Source organism: Schistocerca gregaria, chromosome 11 (genome assembly GCF_023897955.1).
Source record: "Schistocerca gregaria isolate iqSchGreg1 chromosome 11, iqSchGreg1.2, whole genome shotgun sequence".
Taxonomy (NCBI): domain Eukaryota; kingdom Metazoa; phylum Arthropoda; class Insecta; order Orthoptera; family Acrididae; genus Schistocerca; species Schistocerca gregaria.
In genome coordinates this window covers 94,166,484-94,193,886 of record NC_064930.1, presented here as the reverse complement: position 1 = coordinate 94,193,886, position 27,403 = coordinate 94,166,484, and the positions used below count along the sequence as shown (strand labels likewise).

The window sequence follows — 27,403 nt, the reverse complement described above, 5'->3', positions numbered from 1 at the left end:
ACTTGAATTGGGATTTCCTGCTTGCTGTAAGCATGCTTTCAGACCGGACTCAAAATTTCATTGTCACTCCCGTTACCATCTTGGATTTCCAGACACTGGTATCAGAGTGTCTCCCATGGGATATGTGAGAATAGCAACACTGGGAGAACAGAGTTGGTGAGGGACTGTCACGTCTCTTATCTTACTACAAAGGTTGCGTATGAGAACCTTTGGTGGTAGTGTTTGCGAGTCACGGATGAAAACAACAGCTGCAACGGAGTCTGGCTGGCAGGTATCCTCAGGTGACCTGCTTACAACGAGTAGACAATCTTTCAGTTCTGTTGTGGTCGTGGTCGCGTGGAGGCGTGTGTGACACAGTTACTGCCAGCTGAAAACAATCCTTTGTGTTTTGCAGGTAACACGAGTACAATTTTAATTCATCTTGGAGCAGTTTTCGTGTAATTCCGTCCTAATGTTCACTTTTATTCAACGGTCGTTGGTACTGGATATAGACAGTTGACTTTATAGAAGTCACACGACTTCATTGCCAATACAGTTCATTCAGAAGGCAAAAACACTAGAGTTTGCCTCTGAATAATACTTAAACAGGCCTAACAACAGTGAGACTATTCAACATCCATTTTGAAATTAACGAAACAATGCAACAAGCCAGTCATCTCTTAAATACCCAACGGGGAACATGGGAGCCAAGCAAGTATTTTTAAGTGATAACACTTAAGAAACTTATGAATGGACTTAAGGAAACACATTGCCTCCCATAGAGTGACTGAAGAACTTTACGTTTGATTACCTACGATGGTCATGAGGAGACACATGTGACCTTTGGATCCACAGTACATTTCGAAGCTCCATGCAGCACAGGTTGTTGTTGTTGTGGTCTTCAGTCCTGAGACTGGTTCGATGCAACTCTCCATGCCACTCTATCCTGTCCAAACCTCTTCATCTCCCAGTACTTACTGCAACATACATCTACATCTACATCTACATCTACATAACTACTCTACAATTCACATTTAAGTGCTTGGCAGAGGGTTCGTCGAACCACAATCATACTATCTCTCTACTATTCCACTCCCGAACAGCGAGCGGGAAAAACGAACATCTAAACCTTTCTGTTCGAGCTCTGATTTCTCTTATTTTATTTTGATGATCATTCCTACCTATGTAGGTTGGGCTCAACAAAATATTTTCGCATTCGGAAGAGAAAGTTGGTGACTGAAATTTCGTAAAAAGGTCTCGCCGCGACGAAAAACGTCTATGCTGTAATGACTTCCATCCCAACTCGTGTATCATATCTGCCACACTCTCTCCCCTATAAGGTGATAATACAAAACGAGCTGCCCTTTTTTGCACCCTTTCGATGTCCTCCGTCAATCCCACCTGGTAAGGATCCCACACCGCGCAGCAATATTCTAACAGAGGATGAACGAGTGTGGTGTAAGCTGTCTCTTTAGTGGACTTGTTGCATCTTCTAAGTGTCCTGCGAATGAAAAGCAACCTTTGGCTCGCCTTCCCCACAATATTATCTATGTGGTCCTTCCAACTGAAGTTGTTCGTGATTTTAACACCGAGGTACTTAGTTGAATTGACAGCCTTGAGAATTGTACTATTTATCGAGTAATCGAATTCCAATGGGTTTCTTTTGGAACTCATGTGGATCATCTCACACTTTTCGTTATTTAGCGTCAACTGCCACGTGCCACACCATACAGCAATCTTTTCTAAATCGCTTTGCAACTGATACTGGTCTTCGGATGACCTTACTAGACGGTAAATTACAGCATCATCTGCGAGCAGTCTAAGAGAACTGCTCAGATTGTCACCCAGGTCATTTATATAGATCAGGAACAGTAGAGGTCCCAGAACGCTTCCCTGGGGAACACCTGATATCACTTCAGTTTTACTCGATGATTTGCCGTCTATTACTACGAACTTCTGAATCTGCTTAGTGTATTCATCTCTTGGTCTCCCTCTACGATTTTTACCCTCCACACTGCCCTCCAATACTAAAGTGGTGATCCCTTGATGCCTCAGAACATGTCCTACCAACCGATCCCTTCTTCTAGTCAAGTTGTGCCACAAACTCCTCTTCTCCCCAATCCTATTCAATACCTCCTCATCTCTTATGTGATCTACGCACCTTGTCTTCAACATTCTTCTGTAGCACCACATTTCGAAAGCTTCTATTCTCTTCTTGTCTAAACTATTTATCGTCCATGTTTCACTCCATACATGACTACACTCCATACAAATACTATCAGAAACGACTTCTTGACACTTAAATCTATACTAGATGTTAACAAATTTCTCTTCTTCAGAAACGCTTTCCTTGCCATTGCCACTCTACATTTTATATCCTCTCTGCTTCGACCATCATCAGTTGTTTTGCTCCGCAAATAGCAAAACTCCTTTACTACTTTAAGTGTCTCATTTCCTAATCTAATTCCCTCAGAATAACCTGACTTAATTCGACTACACTCCATTATCCTCGTTTTGCTTTTGTTGATGTTCATCTTATATCCTCGTTTTGAGACACTATCCATTCCGTTCAACTGCTCTTCCAAGTCCTTCGCTGTCTCTGACAGAATTACAATGTCATTGGCGGACCTCAAAGTTTTTATTTCTTATCCATGGATTTTAATTCCGTACAGGTAGAGAATGGAATTACACTCGTCTTGATTGACAATCATGGAAGACATGCTGAAATTTTATCATGAACAAGAATCCAACAGAAATTTGGCACATAGAAATAACATGAATCATTTCACACAACAAGTGGTACATTCTACTAACCAATGAGAAGATGGTATCACGAAGAAGATTAAAGGGATAACACAATGAGAATCATTTTGTGCGAAAAAAACAGAAACCTCTCAATGTGAAATTTTAAAGCAACAAGGATACCCAAAACGCAATGAGTAGTGCTAAACCATTTGCATATAGTGTTCAGGATAACACAATTAATTATCTAACACATACTAATATTGAAATAGGCAAGGCGACCGTAAGTATCTAGGGTAATTGAAGCACAGTCAGAAGACGAGAAGGCGACAGATAGTTCGACGTCCACGACTCATCACAGAATGTGCTGCTCAGAGGATTGCGAGCTCCACAAAGCAGGATAGGTTTCAGTCTGTGGCAGAAGTGAGGAGAGAGTACAGTTCTGGGGTATACACTAGTGTTTCAGGACACACCGTTCAGTGCAAGCCGTTGAACGTGACGTCCTTGAGCTGACGACCTCGATGAACCGACATGCTGACTCCACAAAATCTTCAGTTCCGGCTGCAGCGGGCGGTGGAGAACGGCGGCTGCACTGCATGTCGACATGAACGTGTCGTCTGGTCGAATGCAGGAGATCTCTGAGCACCAGTTTTCGACACCTACCTCTACATCTATACTCCGCAAGCCACCCAACGGTGTGTGGCGGGGGGCACTTTACGTGCCACTGTCATTACCTCCCTCCCCTGTTCCAGTCGCGTACGGTTCGCGGGAAGAACGACTGCCGGAAAGCCTCCGTGCGCGCTCGAATCTCTCTAATTTTACATTCGTTATCTCCTCGGGAGCTATAAACAATATATTCGATACCTCATCCAGAAACGCACCCGTCGAAACCTGGCGAGCAAGCTACACCGCGATGCAGAGCGCTTCTCTTGCAGAGTCCGCCACTTGAGTTTGCTAAACATCTCCATAACGCTATCACAGTTGCCAAATAACCGTGTGACGAAACGCGCCGCTCTTCTTTGGATCTTCTCTATCTCCTCCGTCAACCCAATCTGGTACGGATCCCACACTGATGAGCAATACTCAAGTATAGGTCGAACCAGTGTTTTGTAAGCCACCTCCTTTGTTGATGAACTACATTTTCTAAGGACTCTGCCAGTGAATCTCAACCTGGTACCTGCCTTACCAACAATTAATTTTATATGATCATTCAATTTCAAATCGTTCCGCACTCATGCTCCCAGATATTTTACTGAAGTAACTGCTACCAGTGTTTGTTCCTCTATCATATTATCATACAATAAAGGATCCTTCTTTCTATGTATTCGCAATACATTACATTTGTCTATGTTAAGGGTCAGTTGTCACTCCCTGCACCAAGTGCCTATCCGCTGCAATTTTCTAATGCTGCAACTTGTCTGTATACTACGCCATCATCCGCGAAAAGCCGCATGGAACTTCCGACACTATCTACTAGGTCATTTATATATATTGTGAAAAGCAATGGTCCCATAACACTTCCCTGTGGCACGCCAGAGGTTACTTTAACGTCTGTAGACGTCTCTCCTTTGATAACAACATGCTGTGATCTGTTTGCTACAAACTCTTCAATCCAGCCACACAGCCCGTCAGATATTCCGTAGGCTCTTACTTTGTTTATCAGGCGACAGTGCGGAACTGTATCGAACGCCTTCCGGAAGTCAAGGAAAATAGCATCTACCTGGGAGCCTGTATCTAATATTTTCTGGGTCTCATCAACAAATAAAGCGAGTTGGGTCTCACACGCTTGCTGTTTCCGGAATCCATGTTGATTCCTACAGTGTAGAGTCTGGGTTTCCAAAAACGACATGATACTCGAGCAAAAAAACATGTTCTAAAATTCTACAACAGATCGACGTCAGAGATATAGGTCTATAGTTTTGCGCATCTGCTCGACGACCCTTCTTGCAGACTGGGACTACCTGTGCTCCTTTCCAATCATTTGGAACCTTCCGTTCCTGTAGAGACTTGCGGTACACGGCTGTTAGAAGGAGGGCAAGTTCTTTCACGTACTCTGTGAGCCGTTCTTTGTGGGAATTCTACGGCGTTGCATGCATCTACGCAGGACGTGCCGAACCCATGCCACACAGAATCGTAATTGTAGGCCTGCTGTACTGCAAAGGCTGACCAACAAGCAAGTATGCAGGTTTTCAAATCTATTTGCTAGTGTGTGTGTGTGTGTGTGTGTGTGTGTGTGTGTGTGTGTGTGTGTGTGTGTGTGCGAGGGAGAGAGAGAGAGAATATAAATCAGTGCAGATGAGTCACATGTTTAGCAGGGATGTGAGTGGTACGGGGAGGGGTACAAAGTCATTATACAGAAACGAACTGGGAGAAGATAATGAATGGAAACTTCATAGATGAAAGTCAAAAGCGTGAAAAATGCTGTGTAATTGCAATAAGATTAAGTTTGAGGAACTAATAATAGTTTATTATAATAGCTACTGTGGAAGATGACCATCCAGTAAAATATGTTATGCGGATTACGAATTATGGGATTCCTAGTAAACAAGAAACTAAAACTTCTACTGCGACAGAAGCTAAGCCCTTGCCAACACAGTTCAGCTACAGTTATGAGCATGGCTGACTAACAGACATGCAAAGATATTTTCTATCTCATGAATAAATCTAAGCTAGCAATCAATTTGTGGATTTGGCAATGTCTATTTTTGTTTCACCCGTAAAAAGGTGGTAAATATGATGTATGACATTGTAATGGATAACGTCTCCACAATAAAAGCCAACTGACAGTAAAAACATTACAGGGGCAACAGGTTTCAAGGATGAAAATGATGTGCTAGAAATATACTCATGAAATCAGTTTGTGTATTAACAAGAAAGAAGATTTGTGGAAAACCATACAAATGTTAATAATATATGTCAAAACGATAGAAGTGGAAATGAATCATATAAAATTACAGATCACGGAATTAAGTGTGCCTATTAATAGACCAAAACTAAACCGGTTTAATGTAACCTGGAGTTTCAGCCATTCTGGAGCATAATTTAACTAATGTTTGTAGCCATAAAGCATCATCAATCCCTCCACTGCCCACAACGTTCGCTTACAGTACACAGGCAACACTGTGTTGCTTAATATGTGTGGCAATGTCCCCAGTACAAGAATGCTAATGTGCGCACAACAACCACATTTCCCTATGCAACTGCCTATTTACAGCACTGGACAAGCGAGACGTCTCGTTCAACGAAGGCTAATTAAATCACCAACTGTACAGGATGTGACTGCATTACGTGGACACCACTTATTAACAAGGAATACTATAAGGAATGCCAAGCTGACCACGCAAATAAAAGCCAGCAGGTAGGACACAATAAATGAAATAATCGCTATCAGAGACCAGCTGTAGAGAATCGTCGTGAGTCCACGTCTCCAGCGCCCATAATGGCATTTAACGCGGACAGTGCTGTATGGAACTGGATAAGGGGAAAAACAGCTTTGACCACCAGAGCAACTGATATGCACATTGAATGTAAATACATCGTTCATCCAAATTGGATCAATCATCCTTACACTAAAGGACTTAAGGTCAAAAACACTCATAATACAGGAGTGAGGACAGCAGTTTGTTAAGTGCCCACACTCTACAGCAAATCGCGATTCTAGTGTTGGTGTAGCCCAAATTTCATCATGGGTTCACTACATTGCAGGTTCACAATATCTGACTCGTTTATGCTGTCATATTTAATTTCAGTGCATCTTCATGTATTTAATCGTGAATGACCCATTCATTTCTTTCCAGCATATTTAATTCATATCACTCACATTACTGTTTATGTAAGGGACACTTCCTTAAACCATGCCGATAGGGATACATTGTTGGTTCTGGATGACATTTCGACCTCACCTTAAGCTTACAGATAATGACATCTGGTGCCTGGTTACACACTTGAGTTCATAGCATCCCCAATTCCCTCCCGCCCCCCTCCCTGGGAAAACACTGGGAACTGTTCAAGGTCACCCAGGGGAATCACCTCCCCTCTGGGCCAATGAGGACCACGCACCCCCTCCACATCTTCATCTTTTATGCCTGAGACACTTGCGTGGGAGAGGTTACTCTGCAGCTGGACAGCATAGGGGGAGGATGTGTCTATTTGTTAATAACAAACAATGTCACTCTAGGTCTGTTTGTTAATACCAACACTACATGACAACAGCATAGACCACACCCTGACATTTGTAAGTAGTGACATTTTTCTGTATTTTTTTATAGTCTCTCCAATTCCACGTAATTTCCACTATTCTCCTATTTTATAACAGGAACATGAGCAACGCTATAGATACAGCAATAAGGAATAGCGCAGCAGGCAACACAGTTGAAGAGGAATGGACGTCTCTAAAAAGGGCCATCACAGAAGTTGGGAAGGAAAACATAGGTACAAAGAAGGTAGCTGAGAAGAAACCATGGGTAACAGAAGAAATACTTCACTTGATTGATGAAAGGAGGAAGTACAAACATGTTCCGGGAAAATCAGGAATACAAGTCGCTGAGGAATGAAATAAACAGAAAGTGCAGGGAAGGTAAGACGAAATGGCTGCAGGAAAAATGTGAAGACATCGAAAAAGATATGATTGTCGGAAGGACAGGCTCAGCATACAGGAAAGTCAAAACAACCTTTGGTGACATTAAAAGCAACGGAGGTAACATTAAGAGTGCAACGGGAATTCCACTGTTAAATGCAGAGGAGAGAGCAGATAGGTGGAAAGAATACATTGAAAGCCTCTATGAGGGTGAAGATTTGTCTGATGTGATAGAAGAAGAAACATGAGTCGATTTAGAAGAGGTAGGGGATCCAGTATTAGAATCGGAATTTAAAAGAGCTTTGGAGGACTTACGGTCAAATAAGACAGAAGGGATAGATAACATTCCATCAGAATTTCTAAAATCATTAGGGGAAGTGGCAACAAAACGACTATTCACGTTGGTGTGTAGAATCTATGAGTCTGGTGACATACCATCTGACTTTCGGAAAAGCATCATCCACACAATTCCGAAGACGGCAAGAGCTGACAAGTGCGAGAATTATCGCACAATCAGCTTAACAGCTCATGCATCGAAGCTGCTTACAAGAATAATATACAGAAGAATGGAAAAGAAAATTGAGAATGCGCTAGGTGACAATCAGTTTGGCTTTAGGAAAAGTAAAGGCACGAGAGAGGCAATTCTCACGTTACGGCTAATAATGGAAGCAAGGCTAAAGAAAAATCAAGACACGTTGATAGGATTTGTCGACCTGGAAAAAGCGTTCGACAATATAAAATGGTGCAAGGTGTTCAAGATTCTTAAAAAAGTAGGGGTAAGCTATAGGGAGAGACGGGTCATATACAACATGTACAACAACCAAGAGGGAATAATAAGAGTGGGCGATCAAGAACAAAGTGCTCGTATTAAGAAGGGTGTAAGACAAGGCTGTAGCCTTTCGCCCCTACTCTTCAATCTGTACATCGAGGAAGCAATGATGGAAATAAAAGAAAGGTTCAGGAGTGGAATTAAAATAAAAGGTGAAAAGATATCAATGATACGATTCGCTGATGACATTGCTATCCTGAGTGAAAGTGAAGAAGAATTAAATGATCTGCTGAACGGAATGAACAGTCTTATGAGTACACAGTATGGTTTGAGAGTAAATCGGAGAAAGACGAAGGTAATGAGACGTAGTAGAAATGAGAGCAGCGAGAAACTTAACATCAGGATTGATGGTCATGAAATAGATGAAGTTAAGGAATTCTGCTACCTAGGCAGTAAAATAACCAATGACGGACGGAGCAAGGAGGACATCAAAAGCAGACTCGCTATGGCAAAAAAAGGCATTTCTGGCCAATAGAAGTCTACTAATATCAAATACCGGCCTTAATTTGAGGAAGAAATTTCTGAGGATGTACGTCTGGAGTACAGCATTGTATGGTAGTGAAACATGGACTGTGGGAAAACCGGAACAGAAGAGAGTCGAAGCATTTGAGATGTGGTGCTATAGACGAATGTTGAAAATTAGGTGGACTGATAAGGTAAGGAATGAGGAGGTTCTACGCAGAATCGGAGAGGAAGGGAAAATGTGGAAAACACTGATAAGGAGAAGGGACAGGATGATAGGACATCTGCTAAGACATGAGGGAATGACTTCCATGGTACTAGAGGGAGCTGTAGAGAGCAAAAACTGTAGAGGAAGACAGATTGGAATACGTCAAGCAAATAATTGAGGACGTAGGTTCCAAGTGCTGCTCTGAGATGAAGAGGTTAGCACAGGAAAGGAATTCGTGGCGGGCCGCATCAAACCAGTCAGTAGACTGATGACGAAAAAAAAAAGAACAAACACAAATGCACGCAAATCGAAGTGAATGCAAACCGAATGTGACTTAATGCAGTTTGCCCACGCACATATAACGTTAACACCAGAGCGAATTGTCATTCGGTGTTGCACATTTGCTTGTGTACATGGCAGTATAAAGTGGGCATATTGTTAATGACGTGAATAGAACTGCAGATTTGTTTAAAAACAGAGTAAACTGTAAAACATCCACAGGTTTAAAATATGGGAGAGGTATAATGGCGCAGTTCAAAGGTATGTTTTCAGTGAGTAATTTTACAGAAAACAGAATTAGTGGGAACAGTTCCTTTAGAGAAAACATAGTTAATTTGTGCTCTCATACTAAAAGGGGGGGGGGGGGTCATTTTGATTGTGTGAATTGTGAAGTCGACTAGAAGTCAAACTTAAGTTTTAATAAATAATTAATAACTTTTCTTAATGGATTTTACACCACCATTACGCTTAATATGCGCCCAAGGCAGGACTAGATCGGATAAGATCTGTATGTATACTGAGGAGCCAAAACATGACCACTGCCACCTGGCTGTGTTGTGGGCGCATGACATGGTGGTGAAAGTGTTAAGAAGCAGAGCAGAGATGAGTGGGTAATCGTTGTTGTGATGGTATGAACCAGAAACTGAGAGTTCCACTGATCTAAATGACAAACAGCAGATTGTTATAGTCTGGCACATGTGAAGGGGCGTTTCAGAATTGTTGGGGCTCATTGGCTGTTTGCATGATTCTATCCTGAGCATCTATGGAAAGCATCTGAAGGATAGCGAAACCATGAGTAGATAAGAAAGTGTTCTATATCCTGGTCCAATCATAGAATATGGAGGTTGGAGCTTATCTCTGGCAGATCTGTTGAGTAGAGTACAATTTTGAGGCAGGCACAAGTGTTTTTGAGCACACTGTTCAGTGAATATTGTGGAACAAGGGATTCAGTTTCAAAACAGACCAAATGAAGTCTTGAGTTAAAATTGCATTGTGCACAGGTCAGACAATAGATCAATGTAAATGTACCACATGGGCGAATGGATCACACTCCTAGTTACCACTTCATTGATGGTTGCGTCTGGATAAGCTGTTAGCCAGCAGACAGCTTCTGTAAACATGGAATGTGCATGGATACAGCTATGGGGAGCAGTATGAAATGGGGGACATTTACCTGAGCTTCTTATGGGACCTGTGGTGAAGTCGGGTTGATGTCCCAGCCACAACAATTGCCTTATCCGCTCCCAATGGAACACATGTGGTGCACCAGCTCCATGTCCACAAACCACCAGCCTGTTACTTACGAGAGTTCTGTGACCTGTGAGTTGATAACTATAAGCTCCCAGAAACCTGCTAGGGATTTATTGAATCCATGCCATGAAGAATTTTTGTTACATTTTGTTCCAAAGATGAACCAACAAGCTGTTATGCAGATGGTCATAATGTTTGTGCTACTGTGTGTGTGTGTGTGTGTGTGTGTGTGTGTGTGTGTGTGTGTGTGTGTGTGTGTGTGTGTGTGTGCGTGTGTGTGGTGTGTGTGTGTGTTTATGTGTGTGACAGAGAGAGAGAAAGAGAGAGAGGGAGAGTGAAAGAGTGTGTGTGAGATTGTGTTTGGGTGTGAGAGAGAGGAGAGCGTGTGTGTGATAGTGTGTGTTTCTTGTCCACAAACATAGGACTCAGAAAAGTGGCCAGGTACCTTCTCAGATCACTCTGCTTCACTAGCGCTATTTGAGACAAGCTTTTGCATAAATATGGGCAACTTTTGACACAGCAACCACATTTCTAAATTTGGATACGTTGGTAGTCTAGATTATGAAAAACACAAAATCAGATGAACAGTGATGCAATACACAAATGAGTACCACAGCATGCCAGAAAAAAATATTTTATCAGTCTCTGTAGCCAAGATGTTTCCATCATGACAACAATATGTCAGGAATATGCACATGAAATCAGTTTTCTGATCAACAAGAAGCAAGATCTGTGAAAAACAAAAGAAATTTTAACAACGTATGTCCAAAAGGCAAGACCTAAAATTGATTGCAAAACATCTCACCCCAAGTCTTAGGCGTGATTATTAGAGGCCTAAACATGAACTAGTTTAACATGACTGTGGACCATGGTTTCAGTTAACTTGGAGCATAAATCTAAGGCAATGCATGCGACGACGAAAGACCACGATACAAGAAATTTTCATGAGGCAAAAACGGTAATCTTTATGAATGTATATGTCATGAGTAATTTAAAATATTTTCAACAGCAGTCATTCCACTACCAACCTCATTTGCTAATTGAACACAGGTAATGGTATGTTGGTTAGTGTGATGTGGCAACACATTCAGGCCTGTCTTTAGTACTACAACACGCAGAAATACTGCTGGTACTTGAGGCATATATTGGAGCTCAAGCAATGGTGCCAGACATCACAGAAGACAAGAAAATACTTCACAACAAAGACAATTCTATAGTCAAACGTCTCTTCATGACATTGTAGCCCCATAGGAAAGGCTTTCTGATCAACATAATTATTGATACCATCACTGTCAGAGAGAAATTGCACAGCATTTTATGAAGTCCACGCCTGCAATAAAGCCAATGATGTTTAATAGACTAAAAGCTGTACAGAGTTGAATGACAAAAAAATTACTGAGCAAGTGACATGCATATCGAATTGAGACACAATCTTGAACCAAACTGGAGCTGTCAATCTTAAATAATGGAATGGAAAGTAGAAGACACTTGTGCTTCAGGAATAAAAGACTCCTTATCATTATCTGTCAGTGTGAAAGATTGAAAGAAATGGGTAACGTGAGTACTGGCACTAAATAGGAAATCAGGATTCTAGTGCTGGCCTGGTACCATTTTTCATTTGTTGCCACAGTTACTTTACATTGCTGGTTCATCTTATCTGACCAGTTTTGACTGATATCACTTCATTTCAGTGTATTTAGTTAATTTCACTTACTTTTTGTTCATGTAAGATACGTTTTCTCATGTTGAAAACATCATGATTGAAAGATATTTTGGCGTTAGGCTCTTAGTGCTGCCAGCTATGATCTAATGAAACTTTCTATAATTTTTTACACCAGTAGAGAAAGAGGAAAGAAATGTTACAGTGAAAAATGAGAAGAGAAGTTTTTTCCAGGCCCACAAGATTAAAAACTGTGAAGTGCAAGTTTTTTAGTTACTGCCTTATAGTTCTTCTAACTAAATCGTAAATTTCATCCACTTTTTATAAATTTCACATACAGTACTTCAAATGTGGCTGAGTAGTATCTACAAGCTGATTGTTGGTAAAACTCCAGCATTTCGACTAAGCTGTTCTTGTCAGTGATGTTGGTATGTGTGTAGTTTATGAGCGAAATGATGGAGTTGATAAAATTGAGAAACTGAAACGTGTTGTAACACAGGTCTTGAGAATGTCTTCTTATTTATACATTTGATTATTCGACGCCCAGTCCACAAATGTTTCATCATATCAGGGGCTGTCAGTGGGAGGAATGCCACTCATCAGACAGTGTGGCACGCCGTCTCATGCCACACCTCCTCAGAGACTCACCCCTCCTCTTTACAGGCAGTTAGAAGCACAGAAATTCGTATACCAATGACCCAGAACACGAAACGTAGACTCACCATTCTAGGGCACAAGCTGAGCATGCGGTCCTTACAATAGAAATGATGATGAGGCAATGAGCTGCTAATACAAGTTCTGGTCAAAGAAAGTTCACAATAGTGGTGAAAGAACATGCAGGACACAGTGTCTACCATTGTCACTGATCAGAACCGGTTTGGAGCTGATTACAATTAGAACAGCACTGGTGGTAGACACAGCCATGGATGTCTGTATTTGAATCACCTTTGTTGCTCCATATGAGAGTGTCCGATCCCAAAGTTCACTGTTTGACCCACATTTGTAGGCTCAGCACAGGTGGCATCGACATCTGTCACTTCTTTGTTAGCACTCCATGTCAGACTGTGCCTACATGTAAACTGGCGCACATTCCAGAACAGTCAAAGGTGCATCACCTCCACAGAGGCCACACATAGGCGAGGACTGTGGGTGTTTCAGGTGCTTCCAGGCATTGCTACTGCACGGTTCTTCACAATTCACACTCACAATACTAATACCCTTTATGAGTATGTGAACTGTATGAGCTGATAATCCATTTCTTTGTTCTAACGCGTTTCCAGGTGAATTAATCACATCGTCATCTGTATTTAGATGTGACATTTATACTAAAAGAAAGTGAGTCTTTGGTTGTCACATGTTGGGTTTTTCAACTGTAACATCCCTCACATCCTCCCCCCCCCCCCCCCTCCTCACCCCCTGGTAGAATGAGCAAACGACTTTGTTCTTAATTGCCTTTGATTCACAAATAATTTGCTGCGCTTTACTTCTCACCACATGTAACACAAGACTCGTGATATCAGAATGTAGATATTGTCTATCAGACTTATTGCAGTGAGGTACACAGTGATTTCAGGGTGATAAGGCTGGGTTATGGAGATACATGAAATGTTGAGTTACTCTCAGAGTCCACATGTTTTGCTGATGGGATGGTGTACACAGCAACCAGAGGAGGAAGGGGGTGAATGGGGCACATGTGCACTTTCCTGTCCCTACCCTGGTGTGAACGTGTCTGTGCTATTTTGCATGTATGACTGTCAAGGTGTGCATGAATCTTCCTTTGGTGAATGCTTTTTGGAGTTGAACATGTGTTAATTTGCATGTAGCAGGACATGTATAGTGTGTTTTTGTGGATGGAGGGAGAGTTGACATACAGCCATTGTTATATATGAAATATTTTGGACTGGTTATTTCGAACAAAATTAATTTTCTTTAATTAGTGATGATGTATTGAGAAATTTACATATAACTGGACTCAGATTTTTGCTGCATTGTGAGGAAATTATCTTTAAGTACCTAAAGGCAAGACTAGTTTCGTGTACTTCCTTTTTAGTGTCAGAATGGATTTCTGGACACACAGGTGTGGTGCTGGGTGTTTTATGTGTACGCTTCAGGAGTTAACAATAAAATCCTGAAAGCAAACGAAATTACAGTTTGGAATTAATTATGAAAAAAATGTGATAGCCGATTTAGTTGAGAGAAGAAATGTAGGAATTTTTAATGGAAAGTGGATGAGGTCTGCTTTATATACTGAATTTTTAATGTGCTCTATACTACAGAAGGAAGATTTGTAGATGTACAGTTTATCACTGGGGGGTCTCCCACAGCTCACAGTTTGACATCTCTAATTTTTCTTCATTTTGTTTGTTTGTTTGTGTGTGTATGTGTGGGTGGGTGGGAGGGTGGGTGGGTGGGTTGTGTAATATTAAAGCGTAATGATCTCCATCACCTGTGCAGGAACCTTTCTCGAGAGGAGAAAGGCAGGAGGCTCATCGAGGCAGCTCAGGAGGGAAAAATGAAAGAGCTGAGGGCACTTCTAGCAGTTGGGGCAGACGTGGGAGCGATGGACGGGGACAGGAGGACCGCTCTGCACTGGGCAGCGTGGGAGGGCCGCCTGGAAGCTGCGAGGTGTCTGCTGGGCGGCGGAGCAGAGGTGGCTGCCAGGAATGTCAGGCAGAACACACCTCTGCACTCAGCTGCAACTGCTGGCCACACAGCTGTGGCGCGACTGCTGATGAGGTCCTCTGCTGACGCCAACGCCAAGAACCTATGGGGGTGGACGCCGCTGCACTGGGCGGCATACAAAGGCCACCTACAGGTGGCAACTGTACTGCTAGAGTTTGGAGCCAACACGGAGGCTAGGGACGATGAAGGGAATACCCCCCGTCAGCATGCCAGGAAGAACAACCATCAGAGACTGGTGCAGTTGCTAACATGAAGCTTTCAGTTCTACAGCCCTAGAGTGAGACAGTTTAAAATAAGCAACACAAAAATATTAATTCTATTGTTATTCATTTGGACCTATCATTTCATAGAGATATAACTGCTCTAGTAACACAACAAGAGTGATGACAGGCGATTACTGCAAACTAATGTAAGTAACCTTTCTAGTGGAAACAGTCTGAAAAATATTTCTTGAGCTAGCTCTACAAAACCCAACAGCAATTGAAAAATACGCCATTCATTGCCAATCCCTCCGTGATACTCAAGTTTCTGTTGGTGCATATAATGTTCAAATAACTTACGTGAATGCAATTATGTGATGTCTTCATCAGGCACTCATATTTTGACAGAAAAACTCAGTCATTCTTTTTTCAGTGCGCCAATGGTAAAATGGTGGCTGTCAAAGATGTCACCTGGTTGAATCCCTGTACATTGTCTGAAACAACGTCCGACGTTATCTGATTAATAAAGTCTGCATCAACGCCGGAACTGATGGAGAAACGTTACAAACTTAAGCAAACATATCACAAAATTAGATGATACATCACACGAGACATGAGTGCTACTCCAATCAAAAAGAAAAAAACCCCATAGCGCTTGTAATGTTTGGTGGAATTGCTATGCAGATAAAGGGGATAGACAATAAAACAATTTCAGCAGTCTCAGTTGCCAATCAGGATTTCTGCTTACTACGAAGTATACCTACAACCTATCTTACAGTTGCTGATATAATGGCAACGTACCATAAACCTGTTTAAAATTCAAAATTTTGCTTGTCGAAAAACAATTGATGAAATGACCAGAAGCAGTAATATAATCAATTTAGATTAACGTAATATTTTGGTGTGTACCTTTTGTCAATAAAATACAACTGTGCAAAGAACTTAAGTTGTAACTGAGGCAGGGGATAGAGTTCAACTGTCAACACAATCTAGAATAAACATATGTCAAACCTCGCAAACGAAATGTGACACACATAGAATCGTACAGGTGAAGCAGTGATGAAAGCGTCCAAATGGCGGATATCTGTCCGATCGTGTTTAAATAACCGGGCTACAAGCGCAAACCTTATACTCTTCATGGCTTTGTGTTCGCCTCGACAAACGGATCACGTGCACTCTGTTGGCAACATGCTAATAATATTCCTCCAGCGTCTTACATCTCGAAATTCTACCGTAGTCTGTTTCACATTCTTGGTATATATTAAAACAACTTCGCATTTTGTTTTTGAATGACCACGAACACAACAGTTGTCATTTTTAATTCCTCTAATTAAACGTGCCATTCGTCTTGTTTCAACAGCCGACATCGCAAAGCTGTACCACATATCGGCGCGATTTGTATATCTACATACTCTCTCGAAGTCACTGCCCAATATGGGACAAACACGTCTGCGGGACATTTGCGATGATAGAAATGTTCTCTAGTATTAGAATCTTCGATTTCTCAATAATATACTTATTTAGGGAAGCGTATTCGGTACTCAGTCCGTTTCTGTGAACATCAAACTGTAGGACTGCTACTATATAGAACGTAGGGCAGTATTTGCAAACCGACCCGCCAATAGCAGTTCCGTCCATCACGCAACATTGCGATGTGGACTCTGTAAATGTGCTTGTAGGCACAGCCAGCCTCTCGCTTAGTGGCGAGGGCTACGGCAAGCAGTGGTCGGTGACAAGACGACCCCTAACTCTTTGCACAGCCGTGTAGAGGGGTCTTTAGCCTTCGAAAAGTTTTGTCGCCGTGCCTAAACGCTTAGTGCTTTTTGGTGAAATGTGTTTGCAACAGCGCCCATCTCGCACTTCTTTCCACAAACTTAATTCGACTACATTCCATTATCCACGTTTTGCTTTCGTTTATGTTCACCTTATATCCTCCTTTAAGACCATGTCCATTCCGTTCAGCTGCCCTGCTGGGTCCTTTGCTGTCTCTGACAGAACTACAATGTCATCGGCGAACCTCAAAATTTTTATTTTTTCTCCGTGGATTTTAATTCCTACTCCAAATTTTTCTTTTGTTTCCTTTACTGATTGCTCAATATACAGATTGAATAACATCGGGGAGAGGCTACAACCCTGTCTCACTCCCTTCCCAACCACTGCTTCCAGGTCATGTCCCTCGACTCTTATAACCGCCATCTGGTTTCTGTACAAATTGTAAATAGCGTTATGCTCCCTGTATTTTACCGCTGCCACCTTCAGAATCTCAAAGAATTCCAGTCAATAACTTCAGTATTGATTACAAATCGGTACCTAGTTGCAAGACTAAACCAAAATCCATTAAAATTACAATAAACAATGAAAAATTAAATATTATGGATCCTAAAAAAAAGAGAAATAAAATTTTTTTAGGAAAATTACTTATTGCATTAGGTATGACCATTGTGTAAAACATTGTTGAATGTACAGGGTGATTCAAAAAGAATGCCACAACTTTAGGAATTTAAAATTCTGCAACGACAAAAGGCAGAGCTAAGCACTATCTGCCGGCGAATTAAGGGAGCTATGAAGTTTCATTTAGTTGTACATTTGTTCGCTTGAGGCGCTGTTGACTAGGCGTCAGCGTCAGTTGATGCTAAGATGGCGACCGCTCAACAGAAAGCTTTTTCTAAGATGGCGACCGCTCAACAGAAAGCTTTTTGTGTTATTGAGTACGGCAGGAGTGAATCGACGACAGTTGTTCAGCGTGCATTTCGAACGAAGTATGGTGTTAAACCTCCTGATAGGTGGTGTATTAAACGTTGGTATAAACAGTTTACAGAGAATGGGTGTTTGTGCAAAGGGAAAAGTTCTGGATGGCCGAGAACGAGTGATGAAAATGTAGCACGCATCCGGCAAGCATTTGTTCGCAGCCCAGGAAAATCGACTCGCAGAGCTAGCAGAGAGCTGCAAATTCCACAATCAACTGTATGGAGAGTCCTACGAAAAAGGTTAGTTATGAAACCTTATCGTCTGAAATTGGTTCAAGCACTGTCTGCAGCTGATAAGATTAAAAGAATCGATTTCTGTGATTTTATCCTTGCTCAAATGGAAACAGATGAATCTTTCGTTTCAAAGATTGTGTTTAGTGATGAAGCAACTTTCCACACTAACGGGAAAGTCAACCGTCACAATGTCTGTATGTGGGGCACTGAGAATCCGCGGGAAGCAACTCAGTATGAACGTGACTCGCCTAAGGTGAACGTTTTCTGTGCCATTTCAGCCAATAAAATTTTTTGGTCCCTTTTTCTTCGAAGGTGCTACTGTAACTGGACTACAGTATCTGGAGATGTTAGAGAATTGGCTGTTCCCTCAGCTCGAACAAGAAGCACAACAATTCATATTTCAGCAGGATGGAGCGCCACCACATTGGCACTTATCTGTCCGTAACTACCTGAACGTCAACTACCCGAGGCGATGGATCGGCCGCCAGACAGCCCGTGACAGAGCACTTCATCACTGGCCTCCAAGAAGCCCTGATCTTACCCCCTGCGATTTTTTCTTATGGAGGTATGTTAAGGATATGGTGTTTCGGTCACCTCTCCCAGCCACCATTGATGATTTCAAACGAGAAATAACAGCAGCTATCCAAACTGTTACACCTGATATGCTACAGAGAGTGTGGAACGAGTTGGAGTATCGATGTGATATTGCTAGAGTGTCTGGAGTTGGCCATATTCAACATCTCTGAACTTGTTTTTGAGTGAAAAAAAACCTTTTTAAATACTCTTTGTAATGATGTATAACAGTAGGTTATATTATGTTTCTTTCATTAAATACACATTTTTAAAGTTGTGGTATTCTTTTTGAATCACCCTGTATTTTGATAAAGAAGGTTCTGGATTAAGAAAACATGAAGGAGGATTTTCATCATTACTATTGGCTGCATTACCATATCTAGCAACTACTAGTTCACTAGCTGTGGTGCTGCAACCATTGCAAATGTAGTAGCAAATGAAAAGAAAACTGACAAAGAATTTGAAGAACAAAAAAGACATAACAGGGCAACTGAAAAGAAATCTGGTGCTGGAATGAGAAAAGAGAAAAAAATTGCAAAACCATAATCGATTTCTGTCGAAACCCCATTGAGTCAATTAAATATAGAAAATCTTGCTAAGGAATGAAGTATGAAATACTTTTGTGGTATATTCATCACTGAAGAATTATCAACTAATTCAAAAATTACTAAATGTGGAATAGTTAATTTAGATACATCTGATCATGTTGGTACCCAGTGTATTTGTTATTATAAATCAGAAATATGAATTTTGTTTTCCATACATTTGGTGGTAATATAGCGAAAGAATTGGTAAATTATTTGGGAAGAAATGACTTATAACACTGAAAGGAAACAGAATTAAAACGAATTTACTTGTAATCACTTATGTTTATTTGTTTTGAAACTGATATTTTAAATTTAATTTTTCGTAATAAGCTACTGCAGCCTGAAGGTGCTACAATATTGGAAAAATTAATCTAGGAAACATAAAAAATGAACTAGAAGGAAAAAATTATCCAGAAGTAGAAAGTTTATGTAGGCAATTTCATAAGGAATTATGTACTATTTTTTAGGTAACTGAAGGATACAGTAATTTTAAAGATAAAAGATTAGTAGATTCAAAAGATCCTTTTACTCGTCATGTTGCAGTTACAAAAAAGTATTCTGAAAATGAGTTAACCAGTCTTGTTACGAAACCTGAACACACAAATATTCTAACACAGCTGTGTAACTATCTCATCACAACACATTTTAATGAAAAGATTACTCAGCTTAATAAAACCAATCTAACTAATTACTTTACAAAAAAGAAGTAGAAATATTTTTTTCTGATTACTTCACAAAGGCAGATTTATCAGCATAATTAGACAGTTAAGTAATCTTCAGAAAAAAAAGTGTGACAAATATAGTCTGGAATTTCATTTAGTATGGGCAATGCAATATACATTTGATAAGATAATTATTATTTTGGGGGCTAATATAGATTGTGATTTGATACCTACTGATTTTAAAACATAGGTAAAAAGATGTAATGTAGGTGAACTGGCAACTTCAAGCTATCCATCCTACTGACTTCTGGTGTGTAAAAAACAAAGCTTAACTGCATGACTCTTCATTATTTTTGAAATAAAAATTACAAGTAAGCAATTAAGTCTTCATTCAAATGTTCTCATATAACTTCTCTGTGTGACAGTGGGAGACATCCATAATCTAATATAGCTTTTCTTTTGAGAAAACTCTCAAAAAAACTTTATCGAGCAACTTTTATGAAACTCAGTACCAACTGAAAAGTATTCCCTTCGTTACCAATAGACACCAGGCCTCTGTTTGAGACTTTATACAGAGAACAATATACATTATGTGATTAAAAGTATCCGGACACATGCCCAGAAATGACTTACAAGTTCGTGGTGCCCTCCATCAGTAATGCTGGAATTCAATATTGTGTTAGCCTTGATGACAACTACCACTCAGTCAGGTGCTGGAAGGTTTCTTGGGGAGTGGGAGCACATTATTCACCGAGTGCTGCAGGGTCCGCCGCTCTTACCTGACATACGGCAAGTCTGACTAGGAGGGAGCCATAGGGGGCCTGTATGCAGAGACAGTGGCCATAGGTGAAGCTGCCCATGTTTGGTTGATTAGCTTTGGCGCCATTTTTCTGTCAAGCGTCTGTCACGCTTCCTGTGTTCGCAGTGCTTTTTTGAGTTAAATTGAAGTTCAGAGGACTTTTGGAAACGATAAAAAGGTATTAGAATTATTGAGAGACTTGTAATGCGTTGAGCATGCATGTTCGATTTACTTGTGTATCGTTATTTAAGCTCTTATTTCTTTAACAGTTCGTGCATACTCGTAGCATCACAAGCTTTTCTGAAGCCAGTATCTGACAGTTCTTGCTGGAAACGGAAAGTTCCTGTATTTGTGCCACGTTGGAATTTATAGCGCCAAACTTTATTTCGTTCCGAATCAGAACACTAGGCATTATTTTGGTTTCAGTATCATTGCCTGACTGTTGACGCAGGCAAGTTGTAAGCACGCTTTCCGCAGTTGCCGTGGTTGCTGAAACATTATTCTTTATTCGTAGAAAATAATTGTAGGTACTCTTGAAGACAGTTTTCAATAGGCCTACTTACTGTGGGGTAGAAGGGATACGATAGTTTTCTTGTTATATTTGGTCATTATTACAGTAGCCTACATTTAACATTACCTGATTTTCGTAATCTTTTTCGTTTGTTATCTACGATAAGAAGAGAAATTTGTTAACATCAAGTATAGATTTAAGTGTCAAGAAGTCATTTCTGAAAGTATTTGTATGGAGTGTATCCATGTATGGAAGTGAAACGTGGACGATAAATAGTTTGGACAAGAAGAGAATAGAAACGTTCGAAATGTGGTACTACAGAAGAATGCTGAAGATTAGATGGGTAGATCACATAACTAATGAGGAAGTATTGAATAGGATTGGGGAGAAGAGAAGTTTGTGGCACAACTTGACGGTTGGTAGGACATGTTCTGAGGCATCAAGGGATCACCAATTTAGTATTGGAGGGCAGTGTGGAGGGTAAAAATCGTAGAGGGAGACCAAGAGATGAATACACTAAGCAGATTCAGAAGGATGTAGGTTGCAGTAGGTACTGGGAGATGAAGAAGCTTGCACAGTATAGAGTAGCATGGAGAGCTGCATCAAACCAGTCTCAGGACTGAAGACCACAACAACAATCTATGATATATATATATATATATATATATATATATATATATATGTGTGTGTGTGTGTGTGTGTGTGTGAGTGTGTGTGTGTGTGTGTGTGTGTGTGAGTGTGTGTGTGTGTGTGTGTGTGTGTGTGTGTGAAAGAAAGTCGTAAGCAGTTGTTTAGATGTAAAAAGTTTGAAGACGTGACAAGAAATACTAATACGCCTCACATTTTTTGCATGTCACAAGTAAACAACTGCTTACGACTTTCATTCATCTGATGTAATACAGGTACGTTAAATCTATAGCGTTATACACTTCCAATACAAAACAAATACTATACACTATTTTTTACGTTATTTTTATTGCAATATGATTAGTAAACGAACTTCAAAGGAGAGAAATGCAAATAACGAATAATTTTTACAGCCACTGTATGAAATTTTCCTCTGCTGTGCATAGTAGGCTACTGTGAGTGTATTATAGCTGTAAAGAAAGGCATTTAACGAATGATTTCGCCATATTGTCTTGTGCTTTTGATTCGGTGAGTGTGTATTCCACTACTCCTCTACTGGCCATTCAAAAATCCCGCCCGCAGTTTGGCATAAAAATGGCCGCCGTATCGCCCGGTTGGCCACCCTCTCGCTATACAGGCTCTGTAGGGAGCCACCGCCGACAGCGCCCCCACTGCCTCAGCTGGCAGTCTGCCCAACTACACCTAGCACCAACATTTCCATTGATGGGAAAATGTTATAAAGTCGTGCAAATCACAAATCGTGGAGTATCACACAAGATGTGAATGGTATTTCACTTTGGATAACATCAATTGCACTGGTAATATTATAACTAAATGCTGTGCAAGTACACAATACTTAAATATTTGAGAAAGTAGGTGCTAAACCAATGGGGTTACCCCTCTCAATTCTCAAAGCGGATTCCCGCTGACTATTAGATAGTAAACACAGTCGACTATGGAAGATACCATTGTGGGAGGAAGGAAGAGATGTGAATTTTATTTAAATTCTATAAATGAAATGCAACGAGTGCTCTTCACCATATATATAAGTGGTTTATTCAGCGAAACTGCATTAAACTGCATATGCAATAAATATTGAAATTTTATCATATTCATTTAACAATCAATCACAAATTATTCAAATAATGATAAACAAAAATATAGGAATTGGGTCTCCAGATAATCGTACTGTAGAAAGTACCAAATAAATAAATAAAATTGAATTGGCACCGAGAGCTCACAGCAAATGAATTATATAAGGTGCCTGCACTGGTATTTGTCTTTTAACATGACCATTGTATGACTGCATTCTAACTTAACATATAAATAAATTACACGAGACGGGATGACCTGGTGTAATAAATGAGGAAGATGGAAGAGAAGAATGCAGAGCTAGGAAAGTGGGCGTTTTCTGTATTACAGTGTTCATAGCGTGGCCGGCGTGGCGGTGGAGTTGGCTGATTGCGTGCGGCTGCATCGAGACTCTGCCGGCGATGTAGTTGATAGCGTCTAGCATGCCCTATGCTGAAAATGGTGACCGAAACCTGCTACTGCAAGTTGCCATACTGGACGACGGTATGCGTCCATCTGCAAGTGCGAACCTACGTGAAACTTCATTAAACAAAGCTCAAAATTGTTCTAACAGTACTACCGTCATCGGACGTGGAGTAAATCAAAATTTGATCCAGAGTTAAGCTCTCGATAACGCGCACAGTGAGTGAAGCTCGCCTACTTGGATCTAACGAACTTTGCTCTCTGCGCTGTTTGCGACGAATGCAAAGTGCATCGTCTCGTGACAAGCGATAAGAGAATCGTTGCGACTTATCGGAAGCAGTCAAGAGTGACCTCCTGCCTCCTCAGAAGCAATATTCGGAATGCCCAGTACTGGTGCGCTCCTCGCACCTGGAGAGAGAGAGAGAGAGAGAGAGAGAGAGAGAGAGAGAGACGCTCCCCTCCAGCGTCTTTTCTCCGCCCTTACGCAAATTACGTAGCTCGTACTATTTTTCAAAGCGAACATTAGATTCTTGCCAATGAAGAGGTCCCTTTCAAAATTTCCTTCTTCCTTGCCGTCGCATTCAGCGAGGAAACGAGAGACAGAGTATACAAATATCTCCGTTTGAGTATTGCCGCTACGTTTCCAGGTGTCCTGCTCCCGGGAAACGGCCAAAATTCCCCGGGCCACTTGAGACTCTTGGACAGCCAAGTCGTGTTGTTGCTATTCAACTCGCCGCTCTGTTCGTGTTACCTAGAATCGTAAAAAAAACTGTTTTTCGCTCTAGGTTTGTAGCTTCCGCTGCCTCGGGCAGACGTACGAATGTCCACGGCTTCTCTTGGCAGTATGTTGATGCACGAAGCGCCTTCGCCTGCCGCTAAAGGCTAGGCGCAAATTGAGACGCGTAAAGCGCGTGTGGCGCGACGCAGCGCAGCGGGCGTTTTTGTAACTTCACACAGGGTCAAATGGGACCGCGGCGCAAACTGCGACGCGACGCGACTGGGACGCGACTGAGACGCGACTCGCGCCTGCGCCGGGTCGCGCGGCGTTGTGGTTGCGTCACAGTTTCTGGCGCGTGCCTCGCTGGCACCGTGGGAAATTTTAGGCGGGGAGCGGAAAAGTAGCCCGGCCATATGCTCACATCGGAACGGCGCATATCAGCAGGGGTAGTATTGCGAATACGATAAATTTTGCCTTAATGTGTACTGAATTTTATTGCCTTTGGGTAGTGCTTCGTTTTTCGCCATTTAAACGCTCCAGCATTCTTCGTTAGCACGTTGTACTTTTCTGTTATTTATATCTGCATAGTTTTGTTTTGTTTTTCTTCTGTCAAGAAAAATGTATATTTCAGTAACTGATAGAGCCATTGGCCGCTGGAATTTGCACCATATGCCTCCGTGATGTTTTCAGATCGCAAGAAGGGACAGACGGTAGTGAATAAGAAAGCAAGGAATATTATAAAATCATGTGATTAAGAATCAAGGCAGGAAAGCAAAGCAAGGTTATATTCTTGCTGCCTAGTAAGCTAGCGTATCTTTACGATCTGTTACAAAAATTTAGAAAGGGATAATCTCCACAGGTGTGATCCTTTTGTGCTTGTGGTAAAAAGCGTCCAAGATCTGAAGTATAGAAGTTTCACTGTGATTACTCTCATATGGATGTAATGATGTAATACGACACAGTTTACTACATGCATGTGAACAACATATTTCCACTGCAAGCTACAAACATTCGAAAAGCAGTCACAAATAACAATGTTTTAATTGGTTCGCCGTGATGAGAAAAAGCATTGCAATTGTTGCATGGACATTATCAGCATTAATAAGCTAATTGTAGAACAACAGGCTACACAAATGAAGAAAATGGTCGGTATTATTACGAAAGTAGGAATATCCTGAAAGAGTGTTATGATTAGATATATTTAATTTGTTGAAATGTGCTGCTGACAAAGGCAGATCTACTTTCATGACAATGTGTTTCGAAATCCATCTCACAAGGCACACATGGCCAGCTTGTGCACTCCTGTCCCGTGCATTATCCTTCGCTGCAGACAATACACCGACCATTGTGTTGTGCGGCAGATCGATTGTTTATTTTTCTCAATAACATCTACATTCTTCGTGATCACGCATTGTCAGTTTGGCAAGCCGTAGGTGAGTAAACACTATCTGGCATGTGGCAATAATTCCGGCTGAAGGAACACTCGTCATTATTTTAATACTGTTCCGATCAACAGAAGGAATAAAATCCTTTCGTAAGATTCCATTCCCATCGCTCAGTGTTAAAAATATGATGGGTTACGGAGAATCCACCAAAATTCCAACAGAATTGCCAATCTGTTTTTGTGTGAGTTGTTAACCTTTTCTCATTCGAAGAAGCATGTAACATTACAGGACATATTGGGACATATTGAAGTATTCGATACTGTAGACTTTTAGGGGATGTCGATACAGATATGCAAAATGTAAAGGGAAACTTTGGTGATGTTTAAATATTGTACTGTGTCAATATTAGGACATTTTGCACAGAAAGAACAAAAATAGAATTAATGTAAATATATATTAGTGTTGGTAACCTATTTTCATTCAATTTTGTAATTGTATTTCATTTTGTAAAAGAAAGACTCACTGTTTGCTGTAGTTCTGATTAATTGTATAAATTATCAGTTTTGAGCTAAACTATTTCGTATAATACGGACAAGATACTTTTAAAAACTCACCAGCTAAAGAGAAAGTCTGTGAATGATCGTTTAATGCACACTTCTGGAACTTTCTATGGAGAAATTCTATATTATGATCGCAAAAATACGAAAAAAACTGTTTCATAATCTCTAATTTCGAAAGACGATTTGTATCAAGAAATATTGCTAAAAAGATTTGTTTGCGTTTTGAAACACGATTTAAATCATTTTACATATAGATAGTTGTTCTAAATCACTCAAGAAATATCCAGAATCAAATGTCAAGATATTTCTGGAAACATCGGTACAAATCTGGTGAAGGTTATCCAGAAGCTGGTAGAAAAATGTTATAAAATCTATTTGGAAATTATGCTTGTAAGAATTTATATGTACTGATCATTTACTTACTTTAATCTGTACTAAAATTCTGTAATGTCTAATTTAGTCGTGAATTGCTATCGTAATGTAAACAAAACATTGTCAAAGACTCTCATTGTTTGGAAAGATATTAATACACCCAGGAGTTGTCAGTGGCCAGTTCGGATATGCAGTGCGGTTAGCTGGGAGAGTCAGTTGTTGAGTCTGTGAAGTCTGGCTGTTCTGTTTGTAAATAAACGTCTGTAATGAAGAATTACTTGTTGTCGTCAATATGAACTCAAGACCTTTTGCACGAAGCAGACACCTCCTAATGCAACGTTTTAATTTGGTGTTGAGGAGCTGAAATGTTATAATTTGGTGCAGAAAGTCCTGGGACGTTATAATTTGGCTCAGGAGCTGCGATGTTATAAGCATCACCATTTATGAGTAAAGGCCACATTTCTCTTGGTGACTGGTTTAAATGTACTTCCTCTGCCACAAAGTACTTTGCCACACACATCTCACAGCAGCTATTGAGACAGAATTCCGAAACGAAGGGCCTCATTAAACAAGTAATTGGCAATTACAGAGCTCAATAGCTTACGAAAAACCTCGTAGTATCGGTTTGCAGTAACATAAAAGAAGAAATTTCACATTTATTTTCATACTAGGAAGCTCTTGTTTCGCTAGCTGTCACCAACTCTTAAAAAATTAGTCACTGGAGTGAAATAAATAAAAAAAGAAGTATAAGTAGTGATATATCGCCATAGATAAGAAAGTTCCGTGTGTTTAATAATTGGCGAAACACTCTCCTCCATTCGCCAAACTTTCGTTTCGGTGTCTCGAGCGGTTTAGGAGATACGAGAGATGTTGCGAGTATTTCATTCTCGCGGGCGTCAGATCGGAAGTGAGCGCGCAACATGGGATCCATTTTCTCGAGATCGGAGGCAGATAGACATCTCCTCCCAAGTCTAAACAGAATTTCAGCATGTGAGCTAAATTTCATACGCAGCAATATATGGTGTAATACGCACCAAACGCAAAATCATGTTGTTGTTGTTGGGGTCTTCAGTCCTGAGACTGGTTTGATGCTACTCCATCCTGTGCAAGCTCCTTCATCCCCCAGTACCTACTGCAACCTACATCCTTCTGAATCTGATTAGTGTATTCATCTCTTGGTCTCCCTCTACGATTTTTACCCTACACGCTGCCTTCCAATGCTAAATTTGTGATCCCTTCATGCCTCAGGACATGTCCTACCAGCCG

At 40.8% G+C, this 27,403-nt stretch overlaps 1 protein-coding gene across 2 annotated transcripts in view; it reads left to right on the top strand.

The window, feature by feature from the left end:
- LOC126294962 (ankyrin-3-like) overlaps positions 1-27,403 on the top strand; it is a 136,721-nt gene that overhangs the window by 17,070 nt on the left and 92,248 nt on the right. The window contains exons 6-7 of one of the 2 annotated variants that reach the window (XM_049987187.1): positions 14,441-14,903; positions 19,941-20,274. The exons of the other annotated variant lie outside the window; for it this stretch is intronic. Of the exons in view, the coding sequence (XP_049843144.1) occupies positions 14,441-14,903; positions 19,941-20,003 (526 nt within the window). The 3' untranslated portion in view covers positions 20,004-20,274. Of the gene's footprint in view, positions 1-14,440; positions 14,904-19,940; positions 20,275-27,403 lie in introns of those variants that run through there. 2 annotated transcript variants of the gene reach the window in all.